Genomic DNA, 16824 nt, shown 5'->3' with positions numbered 1-16824 from the left:
CTTTTTTTTTTGGCGCTGGTCTTTTTGGAAAGACTGCTAGCAGTTTTCTATTACAGACAATGCTAGCTCTTGGTTTTAGGAATTACTTAGCTTATTAAGGTACGCTCCATTTATTTCTGATTTTTTCTTTTGCTATTTTTAGCTAAAGGGATATTGTATTTTGTCAAAAGCTTTTTCTTCTAATATAATCATGTGACTTCTGTTGTTTATTATTTTTTGTAGTGAATCAACCCTGCAATCCTAGTATAAATCCAACCTGGTCATAGCATATGATCTTTTTAATGTATTGTTGTAGCCGCTTTGCTATTATTTTACTCAAGATTTTTTCATCAATATTAATTAGAGATATTGGCCTATTAATTACCTTTCTCTGACAGCCCTTCTTGTTGTAGGTATCAGGACCATAGTTTGGCAGGATCTTTTTTGTCCCTATTTTTTTTTCAAACAATTTATGTGATAGTGGAATTGATTACCTTTTGAATGTTTGATAAAATTCACTTATAAACCCATCTAGTCCTAGGGTTTTTTCTTGAAAGTTCCTTTATGGCTTATTCAATGTCTTTTTCTGAGATTAGGTTATTTCACTTCTCTATTTCTCCATTCTGTATTCTGTTAACTTTCGTATATTTTGGACATATTCATTTAAATTATCAGTTTTGTTGGCATATGTTTGGGCAAAAATAGTTTCCAGTAATTTTCTTTATTGTGATTTCTCTTTTTTCATTTTTTTTCTTACTGACAGTTTCTTCTCTTGTTGGGAGAGATCCAGTTGGCTAAGGGCTTTTTTTTTTTTTAACCATCTTTTAGTTTTATTTCTTAACTAATTGGGAGGTTTTTATTTTTGACGTTTATCTCTTTTGTTTTTTAGAATTTTTATTTTTGTGTTTGAGTTTTTAAAATTTGTTCCTTTTCTGATTTTTTTAGTTGTATGCCTAATATATTGACTTGGTTTTTTGTTGATGAAAGTGTTTAGAAATATAAATTGTCCAGTAAGGAATGTTTTGACTGCATTTTAAAAGTTTTGGTATGTTGCTTCATCGTTGTCATTTGCTTTAATGTAATTATCTCGTTTCTATGATTTGTCCTTTTACCCACCAATTCTTTAGGATTAATTTATGTAGTCTATATTTAAGTTTGAATCCTTTCTTCAAAGCCCTTTCCTGATTATATTTTTAATTGTGCTGTGGTCAATAAGGAAGGTGTTTAATATTTCTAGTTTTCTGCATTTATTGATGAAGATTTTGTACCCCAGAATATAGTAAAGTTTTGTAAAGTGTCATGTAAAATTAAGAAATATGCATATTCTTATTTCCATTCAACAATCACCAAAGATCTATCATGTCTCACTTTTCTAAAATTCTGTTCAAGTTCTTAGCTTCTTTCTCATTTATCTTTTTGTTAGATTCATTTAGATTTGAAAGGGGCACATTGAAGGCTACAGCTATCATAATTTTACTATATCTTCCTATAATTGGGTTGACTTTCCCTTTAAGTTCTTAGCTACACCATTTATTGCATATGTATTAAGTATTGATATTTTTCTATCACATTGGTGTCATTAAGAATGATGTTAATTTCCCTGTTTATCCCTTTTAACTATGTCTGTTTTTTTCTGTTGCCTTGTCTGAGACCATGATTATATAGAAGAAAATTCTGTACTCTGTGTTGTAGGCACAAGCCTGCCAGAAAAATCTTACCAATTAAATTAAACTAATTCTAAGTATTTTCTACTTAGAGGGAGATCCAAAAATGGAGAGAGTTTCCTGTTGCCTTTAAATGTCTCTGATATCCAGTATCAGAGAACTATCTCTGATACAAGCCATTTTGGAACTACAGTTTATGTTTTTCTCAATCAACAAAATTCCAAAGTCAAAATTAAGCAAGAGTTCAGAGTCTAGGTAAGTCTCAGAACAATAATAACTTAAAATGTCAGTGCAGCTTAGAAAATCATTTTTATAAACCCTATTTGACAACTCACTCTAAGCACTCTTCTTTCCACCTAGCCAAAAATCAACTCAAGAGATACTTTCATTTACAGAAGTAATAAAAGATTGCTTCCTTCTTGTAGTCTTATCATTGCTGCCTGGTCAAGACATGGGAAAAGAGAGCAGTCTCTTAATTGGAGCAAACAGTGGCCTCCTTGCCTTTGTCTGATCACCACTCTGACTTCATCCTCCAACATAGTTCCTCTCTGTATTTTCACTTAGTTTCCTCAAAGGAAGTGGTTAGGCCTCCAATAAGAGAGAGAGGGGAAAAAAAAAGATTTAGTGCAGGGCATTGTTTTTTTAAAATTTTGATTAACTATTGATAAGTTTTCTCGTTTAGGTGGCACCAAAGACTTTAGACTAAAATAGGGTCCTGATATTATTTTGTAAGGTGTAGCTTAAAAAGGCAGTGGGGTGGAATGTGGGGTAGAAGGAACACCTCAGTGTGCTTTCACAATTGCTGCCTTTGCTTTTTAAAACTTGTCCAAATCATAATAAATTCTGCTCTAGCCCCTCAGTTTGACTCTGTGAGAATCTTTAGGTTTCAAGTGTGTTGCTTATAAACAACATATTGGTTCTGCTTTCTAATTCATTCTGCTACCTTCCTTTTTATGAATGAGTTCATCCCATCCAAGTTCATGGTTATAATTATTAATTGCATAATTTCCACTATCATCCCTCTTATACTTCTTTACAATGAAGAAAGGGGTGGAAAAAAAGAAGGGATCTGATCAACACTAGTAATCCTTAATTAAAATAGTCTTTTCCTACTCCTCTGCCCCCCCCCATCTCTGACCAGTCTCAGACCCTGATCTCTGGTTCTTATATGTTTTCTTTTTAATCTTCCCTTTATAATTAACCCTCTGAAACTGAAGCTTATTTTGCTTGTATCTATTCCCTCTACAACTCTACTCTGACTCTTTATCCCACTTTTCCTTTTCCTGTTTTCACCTATTTGCCTGTTGAGTTTAATGTATTTCTACACCATACTCTGTGTGTACATGTGTGTTCAGCCCTCCCTTATGCAGTTCAGATAAGAATGTCATTATTTATACCATTTCCCCACCATTTCCTCCATGTTTAAATACTTTTTTCATGGACTATATTTACCAGAAATAGTAAATTCCTCCTCCTTTTTCCTCATTTGTTCTCTAGTGTATTCCTTGTCCCCTCCCTTTTCTTTTCTTTCTTCAAACCAACAAAGCAAAGCATGACCACATGAAGGCCCCATGTTTTTTTCATTTAACTTCTTTTGGGATTCTGAAGGGACACTTGTCTCTTCTCTCCCTGTTACAATGTAGTTACTTTATCATTGTTTAGACCCTTCTAGTAGCTCAAATGTATTTACCTTTCTAGGCTTCTCTTGACCCCTTTGTTCCCATTTCAGAGTTTCTTCCCAGTGGTCTTTTCCTCAGAAATTCTCAGAAGTCCTCTGTTCTATTAAAGGACATTTTTACCTCTATAGGATAATACTCAGTTTTGCAGAGTAAGTTATTTTTGGTTGTAAAACCTTTAGCTTTTACCTTTTGGAATATTCATATTCCAAGATTTTCTCTTCTTTAGTAGAGTTGCTGCTAAGTCTTGTGTACTACCTATGGCTCCTTAGTACTTGAATGATTTCTTTCTGGCTGTTTGCAGTATTTTTTCTTTGACTTGGAAGCTCTCCATTTTGACTTTGACACTACTTAGTGTTGAATTTTAGGTTTTCTCTTTGGAAGTGATTAGTGAATGTTCCTTGGTATAATAGATCTGGACAGTCTCCTTTATTATTTCTTGAAATATGGTATCCAGGTTTTTTGTTTGGTCCTGATTTTCAGGAATTTATTAAGAAATAGGGAGTGGCACATCCAATTCTTTGAGTACTTGCCAGTAACATGACTGGCAAGGGAAAAATGGGTGGCTTTTAAATCACACTTTAGCCAAGAGGTGTGGGAGCGAACAACACAGCAGAGACACGTGGCAGAAGAGATATAGAAGCAGAGAGCAGAGGAAAGGATGGTGAAGGGAGGCAGGTGAAGTGGGGAAGAGGAGGGGGAGGAGGAGAGGGAGAGACACAGAGTATCACTCATGTAACCATTGAATAGAGTTGGGAGCACTTAGCGTCATGGACTTGATGGAAATGGAAGAGTGCTTGGTGGGCAGGAGTTTGAGGTCTCATTTTTACAGAGTTTTTTTGGAAGACAGACTTACTCTTGTCTGTGTCACCTTGGTGTTAGTTCATTAACATATGCAAATCGTGTCAGAGTTGTTACTAAAACTTTAAAGTTAACATGTCCACATCATCTCAAAATTATCAGCATCATTTGATGTTCTGTTGGTCTTTACTGTGGAGGTCTGGAATTTTTCTGGGGTTTATATATCATAGGACCTAAGGCCCTGACAGTAGTGCCCAGATGGTGCCTGCTAATTCAGCACATTTTACCAGGATGTGAGTTTTGGTTAATATATGATGCAGTTTGTAAATTTATGCTCCTTTGATCTTAGGGACAGTTTGTATGTGATTTCCAGGTTCCTGTTTGCAATCTTATTTCTTGCTATTGCCCATTTATATTGGCTACTTATAAACTTACTTATTACTGGAAGGGGAGAGGTGGTCAGGGGGACCAGAGCAATATACAATTTTAACACAGAGTCCAGTGATTTTTAAGTTTTCTTGGTCATTTGTTTTATAATATGTACCTCCAGTATTTCTTGTGCCACAAAATTATTCAGTTCTGTTTGCTTCATTCTGTTTTTTAGAGAGTCTCCTATTTGAGTGAGGTTTTCCATGTTCTAAACTATGCATGTTCCTTTCTATCTTTTCCTGAACTCTGATATCATTTATAATTTCTTTTTTTTTTAACTTTTTGCTAATTTCGTCTAGTCTCTTTTTGTAGCCCTTGTGGCTAAACATTTTTTTTTCCCTCCAAGACTGTACTTGTAATTGCAGATTTACTCTCTTCTAGGTTTAAAGTTTGGGCTTCTCTTAACCCATAATATTTATGTATGGTGTTCAATGGGTTTTTTTTTCTATTTCCTTATTTTCAGCCTCAGTTCTTGTATTGATATTTTGAGCCCAGATCAGTCCCTTCTGGTACCCTTGGATGGTTAGGACTTGTGTGGGCTTGGATGTCACCACTGCCACTGATCTGGATGGGGTGGCTGGTATTAAGCCTATCTGCCTCAATTCCTGAGTCTCATATCAGTCTCCTATTGGTTGTCCGATATTTGTCTTCTTTTCCTTGCACAGTCTTTAATTGGGAATTGTTCCATCCCCAGCTTTGGCCTGGGCAGGCCCCACTGGGATGTTGGATGTTGGATGTCTCAGCCTCTCGCACGCTCTGTAGCAGTGGTGCTCTGACTCCTGCTCTGGCTCCCTAGTGCTCCAAAGACTGCAGTCAGGTTTTGTCTCCTAGTAATTTGGCCTGTGGGAGCTGTTTCTTTCCCCCATTGCTTTTGTGATGGGTCAGGGCTAAGATCTGGCTTTAGAGTCCCAATTAATGGGGAGTTGTCACTGGCTCATAATCCCCCTATTCAAGTGTTGGAAGACTTCGGGCCAGTTTTGCATAGGTTTCCCTGAAAGGGTTTCTGTCCTCATCTCTATATAAAGTGTAAGAACAACTATCCTGTAGTCTGCCAAGGTTAAATGTTACTTAGTCTCTCTTCTTCCTGGCCTTAATATTTAGCCCATAACTATAGCCACACCTATAAAAACTCCACTCCCTGGGCCTCTCGACTCTCCTCTTGCTCCTCTATCACATATCACACCAGTGGGTGCAGTTTGGGGGTTTTCTGGCCACCCGCACTTTAGGCAATGAGAGAAGAAGGTCCCACGGACCAGGCATCTCCGGAGATCCCATCCCCCAAACCTTGAGAAACTAGGATCGTCACATAGCAGAATCTCTCAGGAAAAGAGGAAGGAATGACATCTCTCACCCTAGTAGGGAACTATGGATTGCTAGACTGAAGGGAAGGGTTGGTGCTGGGTTGGCAGGATCAGCAAGGCTGCTAAATCTGACCACTGGATTTCCTTTGGCTTATCAGAACTTATCTGTCCTAAAGAAAGTGGGCCAAGAGGCCCAGCTGACATGGGCACAAGAAGTCATCAGCTCTGGCTTTGAAGGTAAGTCTCCATCCTGTCCTGCCCTCGTTACAAGCTCCTGATCCTGGAATTTCAGAGAACTGGTCCTGCTCACCTGATGCTTTTTTCATGATCTCCCTCTGGCTTCTGTGGTGATAATGATAGAATAGGCTGGGAAATAGAGGGACTTCAGGGCCAGCAGTTGGGAAGGAGATAGGCTGAACAAGTCGCCAGATTGGTTTAATGAGAACAATTCATCTCAAACCAGTGGTCAAGTCTCAGACCTTTGGTATTGCCTAGTCTTCCCTTTACTAGGCCACTTAAGTCTATGGCTTTGCCTGAAAATTACATGCAAGAGATTGGGGCCAAAGGAGAGAGCAATTGTGGAATAGAACAGTACTACCTTGTGCCTTACTCACTACAGATGGGAGAAATGGGAAACATCTTCCCCCTGTTTTGCTCCAAATTCCCCAGTATCCTCTCTGTTACCTTTCCTCCAGCAAGCAGGTTCAAGCTTACCTCGCCCACAAATCCCATCTCAGATACAGGTGCTATTATCCCCATTTATAGAAGAAGCTGAGACCCAAGAGCAATGAGGCTGAGCTTCCTCCTTCTTGCTATACATGGAGTAAGAGCCAAAGGGCCTTCCCTGATTTTTATTTTCTTCTTTTTGCAGCCCTAGAGCACATCCTGCAAAGCACAGCAGGGAAGTACTGCGTGGGAAATGAGGTAGGGGCCATCCCATATCTCCATTCTTCCTTATTCTTGGCCCCTGTCAGAATTTGTTGCTACAACTAAAGAGGACTTCAGAAGAACTAGCCGAGCCAGTCAGTGCTGAAAGCAATAGGCCCTTGTTTAAGGAAAAGCTATGAGGGAAGGCTATTGGCTTAACTGGAGACACCCAAAGTGGGAGGTGCAGGGCAGGGATGAGGGAGGGATGCTAGGGAAGTCGAGTTAGTCCCTCACACTTCAGCTGGGACTGACACCTTCAAACTAGGGTAGCCAACTGAGCTTCCTTACACTTGGGACCAATTGTCTTCAAAGCAGGACAGTGGCAAGGAAAGAATCCTAACCAGAGATGTCAGCAGGAAGCCACTGGTTGATTAAACCTTGTCTGGTTGCTATAGACAGAGGCTTTGGGGCAAGGGATGGGATTATTCAGGTTTGAGAGGGAAAGAGCACAGTGCATGACTACTGTATTGATAGGATTGCCAGGGATACAGTCAGAACCCAACAGGTGTGTGGTCAAGAATCCTGGACCAGAACTAAATTTGACCTTTCTCTGCAGATCTCCATGGCTGACTTATGCCTGGTGCCTCAGGTGGCTAATGCTCAGAAGTGAGTGAGAACCCTGTCCTCTCCCCCCATACCATAGAGAGCCTTCTCCATACACACGCAACTACCTTTCCCCTACTAGACCCCTCCCTCTGTGTTGTATGAGTCACACTGGTAGCACATCTCAACTTATCTGTTTCTGTAATGGAATTCCCCTTCCCCTGCTTGAGAGAGCCAATGACATGACCTCACAATCCCTACAGAGATGATCCAGCCCTTGGCTTCTACTCATAGGAAAGTGAGGGTGCCCACATCCTAGCTCCCTGGCAGGCACCCCAACAGCAATACCCACCAGAAAGTATTCGTCCACTTTCTATAAGTGTTCACTGCCCACAAGGATCCCCTGAATTATCTCCAGAAATCAGAATGGACCAGGGTCCAGCCTTGCAGTCCTATCCATTGCCTTCCTTTTACCCCAATACAGCAAGTATCAGTTGAGCTTCTATTATGTGCAGGGCTCCATTAGACCATTCCCAATCCCAAGGATCTTGGGTTTTATCTAGAGCAGGGGATCTAAACCTTTTTTGTGTCATGGACCCCTTTGGTAAGCCAGTGAAGTCAATGGACCCCTTAAATATATAAAATTATAAAGGAAACCAATTATGTTGAAATAAAATTATAAAAAAAATTTAAGTTCACAGACCCCAGGTTAAAAACCCCTGATAGAAAGACAAGATATGAAAAGATAATTCACAAAACAAGACAGGATAAGGACCAAATGACACTGTACTGCCTCAAAAAGGCCACTGCCCCTGCACTTCTGTTTTTTTTGTTTTTCTTTAGTCGTTTTCAGGAGTGTTCAACTCTTCATGACCTCAGTTGGGGTATATCTTTTCAAAGATGCCAGAGTGATTTGCCATTTCCTTCTCCAGCTCATTTTAGAGATGAGGAAACTGAGGCAAACAGAGTGAAGTGACTTGCCCAAGGTCACACAGCTAGTAAGTGTCAGAGGCAGGATTTGAACTCAGGTCTTTCTGACTCCAGGCCTGGCACTCTATCCATTGCATTACCTTGTAAGAATTTCCCTGACCAGTTAAATGAATATCCAAACTTGTCTCTCCATGCCTCTCGGGTTTGATGTTTCCTTGCTGAAACCCCAGCCTCTGCTCAATGACTTATGTTCATATTGCAGATTTAAGGTGGACCTCTCCCCATACCCCATTATCAACCGCATCAACAAGACCTTGCTTGCCATGGAGGCTTTCCAAGTGAGCCACCCTTCCCGGCAGCCTGACACCCCTCCAGAACTTCGGGCCTAAATCCTGGCATTTCCAACTTAAGAATGAGAGTGTGAGCTGCATAGTTTTAATGCCACCAAGAAAAATAAATCATGCTTTGTGAAATGAGTCCTGGCTTGGAAGCTGTGAGACCTAGGTTGGAATTCTAGCTTTGCCAACCACAGAATTCCTCTGGACCTCAGTCTCCTCTTCTGTCAAATCTGAAGGTCAATAATACCTGTACTGCCTGTTTCATAGGGTTATGGTGATCGGAATCAGTGTAGTCATTTAGGTAAAATGCTTGGAAGATCGTGAAGTGCTGAATAAATTCATGACATGAAGTACTGCCTCCTCTTTCTGTGGGCTGCTTTCATGCATATCATGCATTTTTGTTAATTAATCTCGATGTTCATCTATACCCTCAACTCTGGATCCAAGAAGAGAATCCAGTCAAGCCAGAACAAAGGTAGAGGAGATGAGGCATCTTCATTCTTCCCAAGTAGTGTACCAGCTCATTAAAGACCATGCCCAGTAAGCAAAAGGGAGAGGACACATATCTCTGGAATTTTAACAGCCACTGAGAAGTAGTTCCTCCCTGTTTCGGGGGGATAGGATAGGAAAGGGGAGAACAAGGAGGGAAACTGTGCCTTCATTGGAGCCAAGAGCTTCTGTTGTGCAAACTCTCTCCAACTAGGCAGATCAATAACTCACCTGTAACTTAGTCTTAGAGAGTAGCCTGGGGCAATGAGGTTAAGTGATTTGCATATGGTCACACACCCTATATATGCCCAGAAGGACTTAAACTTAGATCTTCCTGATCCACCCTGCCATGTTCCATCTGTTTCCATAGTCATGCAAATAAGCCATAGTTTGGGTCCTGAGATAAATCAGGTGGAACCTTAGAACTAACTAGCTATACATGGTTGTGATTTGTCCTTTGTTATCTAAGAGAACCATGACATCAGGGAGACAATGCCATGACTTGCAAGTGAATTGGATTTAAGTGAGGCAGGGCTATGCAAAGTCACCAGCCTCGCTTTCTCCTCTGGATCCATCTGGGGTACAGTGGTAATATAAAGATCTGGAGATGGCCCGTGATGCAATGGGAGACCTTGGCCTTTTTAAACTAAGGTCTTTCCCAGGTCTCAGTCTAACTGAAGCGATGCCCATTCAGTGACTAAGGCTAGGGAAGAAATAAGGCAAAGAATGGCCTCTTTTACGTAGCCCAAAAAAAAAATATATATATATATACATATATATATATGTATATATATATACATATATACATGTATATATATATACATATATATGTATATATATATATATATCTCAATCTGGGAGGGGGAGAACCTCAGGATCTCCGGCCAAAACAAACAATTGCTATTTACGTTAACTTTAAGACTTCAGGGCCCAAATAATGACCAAGTCGGGTTGGGCTGGGACCTATTGTTGGCTAATCAATGAGAGCCAGAGTGATTTGTGTTTAAGGCATGGTCCTTAAGAAGAATATACATGGTAAAGAAAACATGGAAATACTAAGTCCATGAACCTTTTTACCAATTGCTTCAATTTCCCTACCACTCATCTTTTGACTGACACCACAAGCAAAGGGTCAATTTGGTTACCCTGAGGGTATCTATTTTTCTATTTCCTCAACTCCTCTCAGAAAATCAATGATATCATCTCCATTTTTTGTAATTAATTCTATTCTGTATCACCACTGACATTTTGGACAACTGCCTAAGTCACTGTTTCTTTGTCTTTAAGTTCAGAAGTTCAGTCTTAATTAAGTTTAATAGTTCAGTTCCCCTATAATGCTTTAATTAAAAGATCTCTATACTACTAGCTATCCTTAACCAATTAAAGGAAATTATTATTTATGTAACTGGTTAGCCAAGCTGGTGGACACCACCAATGAGCTTTCCATAGCCACAAAGTGTAAGGAGGGGTTCTTACTAGCCCTGCCTACCTGATGTCCAGGCAATTATATTGTCCTCCACATCAGTGATGCTTCTGACTTTGTAACCAATCATGTTGTTTTCCCCATCTATGATACTGATGGGGTTGGGATCTGGGAAAAACCTTGGATTTCCACATGGCCAAATCTCTGGCATTCCCCTGAGGCTATAATCCCATCAACTGGCCTTTCATTGTGGACCTCCCTATGGCCCAGGCCATTTCTGTATTCTCCCTTGGCCATTCTTCCTTGATCCAGGTTCCTGGAATTCTATTACCTCATAGACTACTTGACCACTCCTAGATCCCTCCCATAGTCTTTCTGTATATAAGGTCCATCTTGTCTCCATTAAGATGCTTAGATTCTTATAATCTAGCCAAGGCTCAGATTTTTATAATCTAGCCACTGCTTACCCAGGTTTCAAATTCCTTAAGAGTCTGCCCAATATGATGGATGTTCTAATAAACTTTGTCTTTGGCTGAAAGAAGGCTTGGGTCAGATTCTTTCAGACAGGACCCACGTGTTGTGATTTTGGGGTCCCAGCACCCCTGAACCCTTAAACTGCATCAATACTATCTTTTTTTTTAATGCTCCCCCTTTTGTCTGTAAAAATTATCTGTCTGCCCTTATTCAGGGTCTTTTTGACTTGTAAAGGAGGCAAAGACCCTTTTTGTTGGTAACTGCTAGCATTACCAATAAATTGAATGTGCTCAGAGCTTTGTGCCTGAGTTTACCTTAATTTCAATCAGGACAGTCAGAAGCAGGAGGTTAGAACAGAGGACACTGGTAACCTCAAGAACCTACAATCTGGAATACTAGGCCATAGATAAATTGGAAATTGGTAGAGGCAGTGTTATGCTAATAAATGTTTAACAACTGGCTCTCTGAGGGGAAAATGTAAGCACAACACATTTAAGCTTAATTTGCATCATTAGCAATTTCTCTATCACTGAAGTCTAGGCAATCAACAAAATGCTAAACAAACCCTTGATTCCATAGCGTTTGCTGATTTCTGAGGCATACATGCTTGCACTAAAGATTTCACAATTATCTCCCTGTTGGAGCTAGCCCTAGCACACCCCTAGGTAGAGGCTATGCTTATAAAAGAGGGATGAGATTCTGGCACCTGCCTGTGTTTCTGATTTGGAAGAGTGGGTGAGAAGAACCTAGTGAAGGCTAACCCCTAGGAGTGGGACTAGGAATCTCAGTGTATGCTCATGTATGAGCATATAAGGTCCTTGCTAATTACTTCGTAGCACTTCTTGCCAGCTGTTCTCCTAGCAAAGCTCCAGTCCCCCACTCCACCCTGATACCAGTCACCCCATCCTGAAGAGGAACATAGCTCTATTACAAGGCTGGAGTACCCAAGACCATCCCTGGCTTATGGTTTTCCCCTTGGTCCCAGCTGCTCTTTTTACTCTAGCAGAGTGACTGGTAAAGGTGTTTTTAGCCTGGGCTCAACTACTTTTCAAAAGTATGGGACTCCTAACAAATCCCTTCACCATTCTGAGCCTCATCTTTCAATTCAGACAGTAATTCTCACTCCTGCTTTATTACAAACACTTCTTACATCTTTCCTTACAAGTAATGTGTCATCACCAAGTCTCTGAGGACAGGTAGGGGACAGGCTGAAGTAATAGGAACCACAATCTTCCTGTCCTTTTTCCAGACAGGGCATAGAACATTTTATTCCCTGGCTTTACCTGTCAGACGCTGGTTTGGAGGCAAGAGATTCAGAGATTTGTGTTAGATGTTTATTTTCCCCTGGTGAGAGACAGCATGATGTAGTAGAGGGCCAGCCTTGAAGAAAGAAGGACCCTAGTTCAAAACCTGCTTCTGACACAGGCTGTGGGGCAAATCATCTGACCCCTCAGTCCTCCAGGCTCTGTGACTAGAAAGTACAGAGGGGTTGAAGATCTGCTCTCTGATTGGAAAGAGGGAGTTTATCACAGCAATGGAATCACAGGTAGAGAAACACCCCTCCTTTTCTCCCTGTTCCCTCATTCCAAAACAAAACAAAACAAAATAAAAAAACTTCCCTGGAGCCATGTGGAGGTGATTACTGGGGGTGCAGAATCCTTAGTGCTTTGGAAAGTTAGACAAGTGGAGGGAAGAAGGTAGCAGAGTTGGTAAGATAAGGAAGAAGTTGGGGAACCGTATGTGTCGTTGGGAGTGGAGGGTTTGATCAGAGGTCCATTCCTACAGGGACCACAGAAAGGAGAAGTGGGCATGGCTGCTCACCTAGGGAGGTTCATGATATAGGCCTGTGGGGAAAGCCCTGTGCACAGAAAGTCTCTTTCTGCCCTCATGGTCTTAAAATAAAGTCATAAAGGCAGATGGGGAAAGGAAGAGAAATGAGACAAAAAGATTCCCAAGTAGTGGAGGAGAAACCCCAATCTGCCAGATAAGTGGCAAACTGGTCAGGAACTTTAATTTTCTTTGTGAAGGGAACTTTGGATCTTATAAAGTTGTCTCTGAAACTGAGAAGTTAAGTGACTTGTCCACAGTCACACTGCTGTTATTGGTCAGAGGTAACACTCCATATTTCTGCATTAGTCATGTTCTGGAAGAAAAAAAGATAAAAGAAAAAAAATATGCTTCAGTCTGCACAGACACTATCAGTTTTCTATCTGGAGGTGGATAACATTTTATATCATGAGTCCTTTGCAGTTGTGATCAATTATTATGTTAGAATACTATTATATTGATAGTTACTAAGTCTTTCACAGTTGATTATTATTACAATATTGCTGTTACTATACAGATTGTTCTTTTTGTTCTGCTCATTTCACTTTGCATCAGTTCATATAAGTCTTCTCAGGTTCTTCTGAAGCCATCCCCTTCATCATTTCTTATAGCACAACAGTATTCTATCATGTTGACATACCATAACTTGTCCAACCATTCCCCTATTGATGGGCATCCCTTCAATTCTTTGCCACCACAGAAAGAAGTGCTATAATATGGGTTCTTTCCCTTTTTCTTTGATCTCCTTTGGGTATAGACCTAGCAGCAATTATTGGTTCAAAGGGTATGCACAGGTTTATTGCCCTTTGGGTATAGTTCTAAGATGTTCTCCAGAATGGTTGGACTAGTTCACAACTTCACCAACAATGCATTAGTGTTATTATTTCCCCCTATACCCTCCAGCATTTGTCACTTTCCTTTTCTGTCATTTTAGGCAATCTGATAGGTGTGAGGTGGTAAATTGGTTTCCTTTGTAATCCTATGTATTTGAATCTATGTATTTAAGAACATTGTTCTGAGAAGGGGTCCATAGGCTTCATCAGAAGTCAAAGGGGTCCATGACACAAAGTAGACTAAGGACCCCTGCTCTAGAGAGAATAGCTAGGAGGGATAGTAGTTAAGAGCACTAGATTTAAAATCCTGTCTGATTTTTTAGTAAGACCTGTCAGAGCCACTTATTGGCCTTGTAACCCTGAACAAATCACTTAACCTCTCAGCCTCAGTTTCCTTATCTATAAAAGAGATAATAATAGCACCTACCTCACAGGTTGTGAGAATCAAATGAGATAAAATATGTAAAATGTTTACAATACAAGCTAGCTACTACTATTAAGGAAGGTACCTTTTTAATTTTAAAGACACTTCATTTCTGAAAGGTACTACTGCTAGTACAGTTGGAAAAAAAAAAGGATGGGGATTCCATGTAGTAGGAAATGTTATGCTATTCTCTTTACTATTTAACCTCTATTTACTTTACTATTACCTTCTACTATTTTTCTATGGTTTCACTTTAAACCTTGGAGGGCAGGAAGGTAGAGGACATTTTCTTCACAGGTGCCCACAGGAAAGGTTAAAAAATAATTGTCAAATTTTGAGTAATAAGACTTCTTCCATCCTGACAGTCTTTGGGTAAGCCCTCCTGTGGCATGGGCCATTTTTCTCAACATTTCCCACTAAGGACTTCAGGGCCTTACTTTCAATAACAGTTTTCCAACATATGACAGTTGGCAACCTGCCTTACAGAGGAAAATGTTGAGAAAAAGGTTAGTCTTTCTGGGATGGGTGGAAGAGACTGACTGATTTGGGCTCACAGTTTGGGGTAGGGTGGAGTGTGTTACTTGATGTTGGTAGTATAAACGGTAGAGATTAACAAATTCTTTGCAAGGATTAAAGTGCCAGGATATGGGGTATGGGAATCCTCAGTGAGACGGAAGTTACTGGGAACAAAATGCCCCAAGGGACCTCACACTTCCAGGGAAGAAGGCATGGTCAGCTATAAGGCAGGGTCATCATGCATGCCCCTAAGAAAAGTGCTGGAAATAACCAAATTACTTTCAACTGTAGGCTCCTTCTAGCTTGCTAAACATAACCTACTTACCTGTAAGTCAAGGCCCAGAGATCAGGGCCATGTGCCACTGCCCCTTGAATGAGAAGTAGTCTCCTCCTTAAGATCATACTTGGGCTACTCTGGAGCTAAGAAGAAAGGCTGATGAATGCTAAGGGTTTCAAATAGTGAATTTTAAGATCATATGAAAATGCTTCAAAAGGTGCATTATGTCATTATATTCAACCGGGAATTCTCACTGCTGAGCCTTTATTGTTTGATGGCTTGGTTCAATCGTGTCCAACTCTGTGACTCCATTTGGTTACAAAGATACTGGAGTGCTTTGCCATTTCTTTCTCCAGCTCATTTACAGATGAGGAAACTGAGAAAAACAGGGTTGAGTGACTTGCCCAGGGTCATTCAACTAGTAAGTGTCTGAGGCCAGATTTGAACTCAGGAAGATGGGTCTTCTTGACTCTAGGCCCAGCACTCAATCCACCGTGCCTTCTAGCTGCCTGATGGTTTGGTTACATTCCTTTAAATTATGATTAACTTCATATCACTTCCTCCCTTTTGTTTCCAGAGTACACCGAGAAGGGAAGAGAATTGCTATGTCACTGCATGATAAACAGAAGTTTATGTTAAAAAATGAGTGAAATTAAGGGAGGAAAAATTGGAACATGTCTTATCCTAACAGGAAACAACATACAGGTTATTTCAAGGTGCTGCTAAGATGCCTCATCTAATGGGAAACTATTCCTGATCCTTTCAGTCTTTAGTTCTATCTTTTTCCAGAATTTACTTTGTTACTTTGCATTTACTTTGAATTTACTTATGGGTGAACACATTGTATTTCCACAGTACAATGTGAGCTCTTGAGAGTAAGGACTGATACATTTTCTCTTTTTATTCCCTGGGTCCTAACAGTGCCTCGAACATTGAATTTAATTACAAAAAGGTGTTTGTTTTGTTTTGTTAAATAGCGACCCCGAGAGAAGGTTGGCCAGGAGGACATGTCTCTCCCTCCTCTCTCTTCCCATTGGCTGGTCATGATATTTAACACCAGAGTAGGAGACACTTCATCCAGAAGTTGGAATTGAAGATTTGGTGATGTAGGAAGCCAGGAACTGCCTGTGGAGAAAATACTTGCAATACTTGAGGGATGGGGAGGGGAGGAAAGAATTTCTCCCCCTTCCCACCCCTATCATTAGCCATGTGGAGCTACTGGACCAGTAGGAGACATTGCATCCATCAGGGAGCATACACATGTTCTAGACAGGCCCAGACACCGAGAGACAGTCACCCAAGGAAGAAAAGCAACTTCAAGGAGTGTGATCCCTGGCAATTGAGAGTTGGGCCGTGGAGAGCAGTAAACCCTGGGAACTCCCCGTAAGGACTCTCCGGAGAGAGGACTTTTGGGCCTGGCAGTACTGGGACTTGTGGGGTACCTTTGCCACATATGTATCCTATAAAGTGTCCCACTACCACTGATAACATGCTTGAGACCCTTCCTCCCATGGATTTTGTATTTGTGGGAGGTGTCCTAGAATGTTTTACAACTACAAGAGCAGCTAGTGGATAGAACACTGGGCCTGAAGTCAGGAAGATCTGAGTTCAAATTCCATCTCAGACACGTATTAGCTGTATGACCTTGGGCAAGTCACTTAACCTCTTTGCCTCAGTTTCCTCACCTGTAAAATGAGAATAATAAAAGCACTTACCACCCAGGGTCATTGTGAGGATCAAATAAGATAATGCTTGTAAAGCCCTTGGCACATAGTAGATGCTATATAAATGTTAGCTATTATTATTATGCTTTTGCTATATCATCTGAGTAAATGCTTTTGCTTAAAGCTAATTACATTTACTTGCTGATTGTTAATGGAAAGCACAACAGTGGAGGCTTGTGAGCTACAGTAGTGGGAGGAGACCCTTGCAAAGTTATTCCCTAGAACCTGACACAGTTAGTCCTTCTAGGG

At 40.6% G+C, this 16824-nt stretch overlaps 1 protein-coding gene across 4 annotated transcripts in view; it reads left to right on the top strand.

The window, feature by feature from the left end:
- GSTZ1 (glutathione S-transferase zeta 1) overlaps positions 1–16489 on the top strand; it is a 28990-nt gene extending 12501 nt beyond the window's left edge. For 2 of the 4 annotated variants that reach the window (XM_027844917.1, XM_027844916.1), the window contains exons 6-9: positions 6009–6087; positions 6722–6774; positions 7334–7383; positions 8513–8938. In XM_027844917.1, the coding sequence (XP_027700718.1) occupies positions 6009–6087; positions 6722–6774; positions 7334–7383; positions 8513–8639 (309 nt within the window). In that variant the 3' untranslated portion in view covers positions 8640–8938. Of the gene's footprint in view, positions 1–6008; positions 6088–6721; positions 6775–7333; positions 7384–8512; positions 8939–15428; positions 15798–15828 lie in introns of those variants that run through there. The other 2 variants (XM_027844919.1, XM_027844918.1) reach the window with 2 other exon arrangements.
- Positions 16490–16824: the final 335 nt, after the last annotated feature.

The sequence above is a fragment of the Vombatus ursinus genome, unplaced genomic scaffold, assembly GCF_900497805.2.
Source record: "Vombatus ursinus unplaced genomic scaffold, bare-nosed wombat genome assembly UNPS02014945.1, whole genome shotgun sequence".
Classification (NCBI taxonomy): Eukaryota; Metazoa; Chordata; class Mammalia; order Diprotodontia; family Vombatidae; genus Vombatus; species Vombatus ursinus.
Note: the sequence above shows the minus strand (reverse complement) of the source record. Positions and strands in the feature narration are given on the sequence as shown.